This window comes from Seriola lalandi, unplaced genomic scaffold (genome assembly GCF_002814215.2).
Source record: "Seriola lalandi dorsalis isolate HSWRI2012SDOR001 ecotype SW California unplaced genomic scaffold, Sedor1 jcf7180002054284, whole genome shotgun sequence".
Lineage (NCBI taxonomy): Eukaryota > Metazoa > Chordata > Actinopteri > Carangiformes > Carangidae > Seriola > Seriola lalandi.
Window position 1 is genome coordinate 516124 of NW_019524837.1, and position 9333 is coordinate 525456.

The 9333-nt window shown below is 39.6% G+C and overlaps 1 protein-coding gene across 1 annotated transcript; it reads right to left on the reverse strand.

Annotated features, from left to right (window-relative positions):
* LOC111654611 (dual 3',5'-cyclic-AMP and -GMP phosphodiesterase 11A-like) lies at positions 1–9080 on the reverse strand (the record flags this gene model as incomplete). Its single annotated transcript, XM_023405692.2, has 6 exons — positions 1–2573; positions 6948–7031; positions 8021–8095; positions 8505–8568; positions 8678–8755; positions 8980–9080. Coding segments are annotated over 6 exons (636 nt in total), but the record flags the coding sequence as incomplete, so codon positions are not given.
* Positions 9081–9333: the final 253 nt, after the last annotated feature.

Consider the following 9333-nt stretch of genomic DNA (forward strand, 5'->3'; position numbering starts at 1 on the left):
TAGCAGCATATTTTTTATTTAAACTCTGAACAGAAACATTGCACATTTGCCTTTTCATGCCTTAGGTTTCTTTCAGTTTAGCCCGCCATAAATAAATCCAGAGTCCAAACTGGGAGAGGAAAGAAGAAATACAAGAAGCACATTACATTGCAAAAAAGACAAGTAGAAGTTGGCCACATTTGGAGACCTAATAGAAAAATAGAACAGCGATATTCATAATTCACGTAACATGATGCAATAGAATTTAAGTCATGCATTTCCGATGAGATAACGTGTTTACTGATGAAGTTCAAAATACGAGGTATTTGTTGGCTCACACGTTTGCTACATCCTTAGCAAGTGGTTGAATCTAATACTGCATAAAACATGCAATTCAAAATTCTTCTGGTTGACCTCAATTCAGCTCTTCAACTAAATACAGTAGAGAATACAGATCCATGCCACACAATGTGCACAGTCACATTTTAAACTCCAGTTAACAAAGGTACAACACAACTCATAAGGCATACCCCTACCCCCAAAAAATACTTAGAATAATAATAAAATGAAATTAATAGCTTGTGACTAAATGGGCACTTCAGTCCTACAAGTCTCCGTGTCTCAGTCTTCTAGAGATTATAAAAGCTGTTTATGTAGCATTTGTGAGCGTTCAGAAAAGGCCAAAAATTAAATTAAAGCAAAAGTTTGACATTTTAGGAAATACACTTATTCGCTTTATGGGGGAAAGTAAGATGAGAAAATATCGATCTTTTACCTGTCCCTTAAATAAAGCTACAGATAGTTAGGTGTTGTTAGCTAGTTAGCTTGTAGAACAGTTGGAGAAACCAGCCTGGCTCTGTCCAACAGACACAAAATGCGCCCACCAGCACTTCTAAAACTCACCAATTAACACACTGAATCTCGTTTGTTTAAAATGTTCAAAAACTGATGTGTAAAAATGACTATTCAGTGTTTTATGAAGGCTTGTGTCTTAAACCCTGTCTTATGTCTTATGCCAGACTGTTTCCTGGATAAAGGCAACCAGTGGAGACTGCAAGAAATTACTGGCCATGGACAAGAAATAGTCCAACACATAACCCTTTGTAAAACAGAGAGTAGTCTTTTGTTCACTTTGGTTTTGTATGGATGAAAACAAAACGAGATAAAGTGTTAAATAATGAGTTTTAGAGTTGCTAGTAGGCAGATTTAATTTCTGTTTCCCCGTTTCCAGTCTTTATGCTAAGCTAAGCTAACCGGCTCCTGGCTGTAACATGTAACAGAGAGACATTAGAGTGGGATTGATCTGATCTGACTCTTCAACAGAAAGCAAGTAAGCATATTTCCAAAACTTATGATCTGTTCCTTTAGATGTAGTTTAGTGAGGATTTATATCACTTTGCTTTATGTTTCAGCTGTCAGTGTGAAATCAGTAGATAAATGTTTTTTCTGCAGAATTTAATGTGATACCAGAACAACTTCATCAAGGCACATTGTGTGTGTGTTTGTGTGTGTGACACGTGAGACCCTGCGTTTATAAAATTGGGCAAAATAGATTTCCATATGTATATAATGTGAGTGTTTTGTGTCTAACATGGGGTCGAGACAAAACTGCAGTCATTGGTTTTACAAATTATGGCAAAAATACGTCATGGTTCAACATGGATTTCCATACTATCTAAGAATCTTGGTGAGGAGGCCATGCATTTTTCATTAGGATCTTAAAACAAGGCACAGGAAGGGAGGGAGCGGAGCACTCAATTTGCATTGCAAGCACTGTCACAGGTCCTGCTGTTCCTGCACCCCTTTTTCCTTCAGAAACTCTACAGCCACATTACAATCCAGAGCTTACAGTTTTTTTTAAACAGCACTTGTAAATAACTCAATAGCCTATGTACAAATTTACAAAAAATATCTCTGTTACCCCAGACAAAATGCGAGCAACGAGGAGGTACCGAGAGCAAAACCAACCACAGTAGAGGCAAACATTCCTCTCCAATATTCTTCATGCCTTGTTGTGCCGAAAATCTGTGCAATGCCCGAAATAGTTAGTGTTAGCTCACTGGTTGACATGTTGACACAGTGGTTTGAGTTTCCTTTCTGACATGGTGTCATCAGCTGATTTGTAGCTGCTCCGACAAGCTTGCCAAACACAGCTCTGTCAGCCTTCAGCATGGGAAGACTGAGGGGAGCAGAAAAACCTCTATGATAGCGCCGCACTCAAGTCTAAAGCTCATCTCTAGTAGCAAAAAGCGAAGAGGAGCAGAGCCCAAGAACCTCTGCATGCACTGCACTGCCTCTGTTGCAGGCTGCATTTAAGAGGGTATAAGCCTAAGAGATCAGCTCGGAGGTGGCAACAGAAGCTAACTAACAGGTTTAGATGTTGTGCCATCAGCATCGCTGCTGCAGCAGGGTGTGCTGCCGGTTTTGGCCACAGTGCAGCTACTGGTTTCTGTGCTGTCGCCACTGCATGGGCTCGCGGGCGCAGAGACACTCTGCCCACGCTGTCTCTTCTTGTTCAGTTCCTCCCATTTGGCCCTGTTAGCTTTGATCATGTCAAGCATCGGCTGGAGTTTGGGATTTAACTTGACCAGAGTCTAGAGAGAGAAAGAGGGAGAAAGTTGAGAATAAACATTTATATTTGCAAACGTCTGAAATACAGTGTTATAAACCATAATTTGATGTTTATACTGGGTTTAAATACTAAATGTGTGGGTTTAGAGTGAAGTGTTACTGGAAAAAATGAAATATAAAGGAAAAAACATCATCAGCATGAAAAGCAGCAGTCCCAGTTCATGACTCTAGTATATTACAATCACATTATGGTCACAGAGCCAAACATTTGTTTTTCTTAAAAAAAAAATAGCCTGTGATCTTTTCCCAAATAAGAGTCTCCAGTTGCAACGCTGGGAGGCTGTATTAACCACAGTGGTGCTTACAATAACAGCGCTAACTTGATTAATTAGCACTAAACACAAGCTACAACTGAGGCTATTGGGAGTGTCATTAGTTTTGCAAGTACTTAGTCATTAACCAAACTACTGAACACATTAAAAACTTGACATGATGATAGTGCTAAAGGAAATCCAAATCCAAATGATTATGGTTCCATTCAACAGCTTAGGAGATATTTCACTAAAAGCCACAAATGTCAACCTCACGGTGGCGCTAGAGGAAAGGTCAGGAGATCGCCATAAGGTCAGTAACTTTGCAATTTGAGAAGCGTTGTGTTCTTTCATCCAGATGGTTAGAGGAGACCTTGAGGATTCGGGCAATACTAGAACAGCGATAAGTGTTGGATTTTTCAAAGATTTGTGTTTTTGTTTTTTTGTTTTCTCTTTTTTTTTTTCTTTTTGAAAAAGTGATGCTCAGCTTTGTGACAAGAGGCATAAACTGGTAGGCTATATATACAGTAAACTGGGGCTAGAAAAGCAGCACATTATTCATCAAACACACTATATCGGCAAAACAAATGAAACAAAACAAAGAACACCGGACTACAATAACAGCAACATACAGCCAGTTGATAGCAGCAGTCCATTAAATGGCTGCTCATTAAAGATTAGAGGCACATGTGTGACTGAGATTAGTTGCCTTTGTCATTTTCCTGTGTTAAACTGTAACTGTGTAACTGTTGCAGTGTAGTAAAAGCTGTCATCCAACATTTTAATAAATTACCTGGGAGACAGGGGGATTTTGTTCCCTCTGTTCTGCTAACAGCGTCTTCTGTGTCTATTGGATTTCCAGGGAAGTCTGTGTAATTAGTTACTGTTTCATTAACCCTGTTTCATATGGAAATATAACATGTGGGCATGGGTCCCACATTCGAAACAATAAAATCTTTCATTTATTCACACGCATATGTAGGAGTCGAATGGCCAGCCATTGCAAAAATGATTCAAGTACTTACTGTACACCTACTCTGGGGATTGTGTATTGTATGCATGAAAGGGAAATCATATCTGTTGTAACACAACTAATCACAGCTGTGAATTAACTCAGCTTTAAATGCAGGCTGGCAATTTGCAAATGCATTAATATTCAGCGGTTGTATTCACTCATTCATATGAACAATCAAAACACTTGCTCAGATATCAAGACAACTTTCCTGTCTTTATCGAAACGCCGCTGTCTGCTCACTTTAGCTCATGGGAGGTTCATTATTTGTACTAATATCTGACTTAATAATGCATAATATTGTAATTGCTGGAATGGTCGCGCTGCTAATTATGAAGCTCTTCACCTGTGATGCCGAAGAACATTAGAGCACCACATGGATTTCCATTTCTGTGATTTGAGATGAAGTCGATGCACATTTCTGGAGTCAGACTGCTTCAGCTCTGCTTGTTTGTTGAGTGTCTGCACACATCTGGTTCATATGTGTGAGCACTGTGCAGAGATGTAGAATTGCAATGATTTGTTTTGACAATTGAATAATTGCTATGGTTAGTTTTTAGCAAAAACGTCAAACATTGTGTTGTTTAATGAGATTTTAAATCAGTGATTTGGGGGTTTTGAACTCTTGATCAAACAAAACCAACTATTTAAAAAATCAACATGGGCTTCAGGAAATTAGCATTTTTGACTATTCTCTGACATATGTTACAGTAGATTAATTAATGTATTACTATTACTTTTATTTATTGCTGTTATTACTGATATTATATTTTCAACATTTTTTCAATCATAGAACAGACAATCATACACAAAGGATGTAAGTTGGCTGTCCAGTAAGACTAAGTTATGAACAGCAACATTTACAATGTATGTAATGTAACAATGTGTTTTATGTTTATCAATCTCTGTGTTTTATGTGGTGCAGCTGTCTGTCTTGAGAGAGATTTTCACAATTAATCAGGAAAATCACATGCAGATGAAATGGTATTAATACAAGATTAATTGATAATTATTGTAAAACTTTACTTTAATCTCCCCTATTTCATGTAATAAATGCTTTATAACACATCATAATGTAGTTGGATGCAGATTTAAGGACATTTCAAGTGTTCATTAATGTACAATATTTGTCAACAATTATAACTTCTCCTGTGAAGACAAATGTATACTATTACTACTATACTATTAAAGCAGTTATTACCGCTATTATTGGGCCTGTAGCCGTATTATCATTTATCATCTGTTTATACACCAGCATGTACTTATGGATGCCCACAGGAGGAGCTACAGTTGTTAACAAACACACGCAAATTAAGATTCATGTATACATGTTACAACTACATTATAGGGTGTTATAAACCACTTTTCCTCATTAATGAAATTTTGTATACTGCTAAAGTGAAGCATTTCAAGCCCTGGTGTAAATGAGTGTGTGTTGATTGTGAAAATGTTCAATATTTGAAGCCATCATCACACTGCGATTGCATGTGTCCTACAGGCATGTAATTTTAAAGAACTACAAAAACCGAGTGCACTGATCATCTAATCTTTATGGATTTGTCTCGTCTGCAGGTTAAAAGGAGAGGATTTTTTTTTTTTTTTACAAGAGAACAATTTCCCCCGTTCTCTGCGGTATGTACCCTCTGTGGGACACTGTCATTGGTGTGTGTGCAGCATCATTATTCCACTGAGGTAGAGTCAGAGGAAGGAGAGAGAGAGATAGAGAGAGAGACTTTCATATGGTGGGGTATGAAGATGGAAGGTTATATAATGGGGGATTAAGATTCCACAAAGTAGCGAGCCACCACCAGGAGAAGGAGATCAGCGAGATCAAGAACGAGATCTCTTCCGCCCACGGACAAAAACCCTGCCGCCTCCGAACTTCCCTCTGTTCTCCCCCTCGCAAGTTTAATTGGCAGCAGCATGATCATGAGCTCCATATCTGCATTCTCCAAACATCAGCCTTTACATAAAGCAGTGTGGAGACAAACCCCCCACGCAGACAACACACACACACATACACACACACACACACACACACGCCACTTTGATGCTTTTTATCTACACTACAGAGACGGTAAAAATGGTGAAACCAGAGCCCTGCACAGATTAGTCTGCTCAAACTTTTGACACTGATCCTAGGATAATTCAATAGACGTGAAGATGATCTATTGTTTGTTTTCTACTCATGGTGACTAAGAGTAATGTGTTTAATATGACAGCAGAAAAAAGGAAGGAGGTCTAACAGTACAAAAGCAAAGAAATCACCCAGTGCTGTAAGAATGAATGAACTATTTTATCCTTGACTCCTTTCACGGCTCCTCTTCTGTTTGACTTTCATGAATGTGCCTTCATCACGCCTCATCTCTTTACAGACCTGATCTCTTCAGTAAGTCAGCCTTCTTCTTCTTCTTCTTCTTCTTCTTCTTCTTCTTCCTCCTCCCACACAGCCACCACTGCTGGCAGTGGGAGGGGCAGGTGAGTCTCCCTTGACGTCATTCAGAAGCACGCACACACGAACACACATTGCTATACCAGCGAGGACACTGTATAGATTTCCATTAATTCCCTCAAAGATAGTCACTGGATCTACTCTAACTCTGACCCTAATATTTGCTCTGCCGGGATCCTACAGTAAAATCAGCCTGTTTGTCTGTGTGTGCGTCTCAGAAGAAACGCATGCAGTCAGGAGTCAGTCCTTATTTCATTACTGTGCAGTGAAGCCCAAAGTACACTGTCTTACTAAGGGGATTTCACCCAACTAACATCACAGCTCTATTCACACACTCCACTACCTCTGAGCTTTCTTGCAGTCAGAAAGTGCACACTCATTCTACTCTGCTCAAAAGAACAGGATGAAACCTTGAAGTTCAGAGCTTTCAATAAAGCATTTCTTTTTTTCCAGTGAGAAATCTGTGGCTGCAAAGAAAGTTGAATAGTTGGTGACAGCTTCATTGCTGGCGTCAGTCGGGGGACAATAGCTGAGGAAGGACAGCGACTGCTGATGTCAGAGGCGGATGTGTGACAAGCGTGACACAATGAAGGCCAGAGAGCGGTGAAGCCTTGAGCGTTACCTCGTACAGCGGCGCACAAATTCCATCAATCCACTCCAGCTGAAGCCCTGGCAACTCATCCTTCCTGTTTCGATCAAAGATGGCCTGAAACACAAAAGACAGAGAGAATTTGTTTATGCCTGCATTTTCGCTCACACTGGAGAAACAAAGGAGAGATATGACTCTGCTTACTGTAAGGCTACAAGTCAGGTTTTTACAGTCCCTAAAGTGCTGCTGTTACTGCTTTGGAGAAAATTCTCCCTTTCTCTCACGACAAATGAGTTTATTTCATGTACATTCTCTATTCTCCTTCATTCTTCTGCAGCCTGAACTTGAGAGGCTCCACTGAGGCTGTGCTTCAGAGATAGTTACTGGGCTACGACTTAGAAGTTAATATTTAATTTCCAACACCCACACATGGAGCGGTAAAGGTTTGACACAAGCGGCAGACCAGAGGCTACTGCATTAGTTATTTCAGAGGGGAGGCAATGTGGCCTGGCTCGATTAGTCAACAGCCATTAATTGCAAACAGAAGCTGTTGGGTTTTTTTTCCCCCTTTAAGAACTTGCAAAACAGTTCAGCCTTCAAAGCTCCTCACTCAAACAGACAGGACTTTTCTGTTGAGGTGCTGTGGCTCAGAGCACGGTATGAATACATCAGGAATTAAGACAAATATTTTCATAAGGACCAAAGTCTGTCCCTGCTAATTATTATTCTTATTATTAGGCTATTTTTACACTCTCATTTTTATCATCTCTGCTGTCAGCAAGTCAAAGCTCATAGAGCTCCACTAAACCAGAAAGGTCAGTATTTTTTTGAACCCTGTACAGGAGGAGTTTTTTTTTTTTTTTTTAAGAATGATTGTTACACGGTCCACAGTTTTGCTCTTGGCACAGCAGCAAGGCAGCGGAGCGGTCAAGCTGACAGTACACTTTTCTCACACTACAAGACACGAGCTCTCATGTTTCCTACGCACTCAGTATGTTTGGAACTGCAGAGAAAACATATCTTCAGCATCATCAGCTTGTGGAGGTCATGGAGGTGAAACGAACAGCAAAAAGCACTAAACGAGAGATGGTTCGGCAGCTACTCACAGAGGGCGTGAGCTTCAGCTCTGATCTCTCTCTGTCGCCCTGCTCGAAGAACTCGCTGGTCACCAACTCTGCCACCTGAAAAGACAGAAATCATTAGTGCGGGAGAGCAACTAACTCTTATTTTCACCATCAATTAATCTGCCAGTTATGTTCTCAATGAATCAATTAATAGTATAGTCTATAGAATGTTAGGAAATTGTGGAAGACAAATTGCTTGTTTTCTCCAACTAACAGTTCAAACCCACAAATGTTCTGTTCTCTTAATCACATAAGACAAAGAAAAGCAGTAAATATCCACAATTCTGAAGTTGGAACTAGGGAATCTTAAAAAATCTTTTTCAGAAATTATCAAAATAGTTTTCTGTCAATCGTCTTCCAGTCAAAGAACAAATCATTTCAGCTCTAGGTGGCTTAGATGCTAAAACAGATCCAGGTTTCCTTTGTATTTTATACATATGGAGAGAGTTTACCCCACATTTCTCACCTTGCGTGATATTTCCCAAGGTTTAGTGACGGCACCAAGATCACATGCTGTCATCATCATGGATCTGAGAGGAGATCAAACCAACAGATTTATTTATTACTTGGTATTTATAACAGACTTAGCACAAAAAAAGTCTTAAGGAGACGAAGCTGTTGTTGCTGTGTGCTGTGTACCTGCACATGTCTCTATGAGCCTTCACGTTCCAGTTGTACTCTCCTTTGCTGACCAGCTCAAAGAAGGTGTTTCTGTTCCTACAGGGGAAACAAGAATATATATATGCAGGTGTAAATTACATAAAATCCACAAGGGGGCGGTGTTACCTAAAAGAAGCCTACAAACCTACAGTAAACCTTGTCAAGAGGCAGAATAGCAGTCAGTGTGCTTCAGTGCAAAACAGTCACACTGAACTCTGTGGACGTCTGGCTAACAGAAGATTTAACAGTTTAATAAGCAGAGTGTGTTTAGCAGAACATACTCAAAGTAAAGTGTGAGGTCTGTGGCCAGGATGGACTGTTTCAACAGCTGCATGAGGTCGCTGTACTCTGTGGACGAGAGGTTGGAGAAGATATTGTGACCCTGTGGAGACAAATACAGACATAACATGATGAAGAATTGTCAGTTTTCTAACTGCACACAAAGAGTCTGAAATAACGCATTACAGTCCAATTACAGATGAATTAATGTTTGCATTTAGCATGGGTAACATGTATTTAACACAGCTTTATTCAAGGTAATCTTTTTTCATAATAACTCAATATTCAATAACAGCTTGACTGTCTTATATTGTGTCATTGATCTGTCACAACAGATCAGTTATTTGATTTGATTT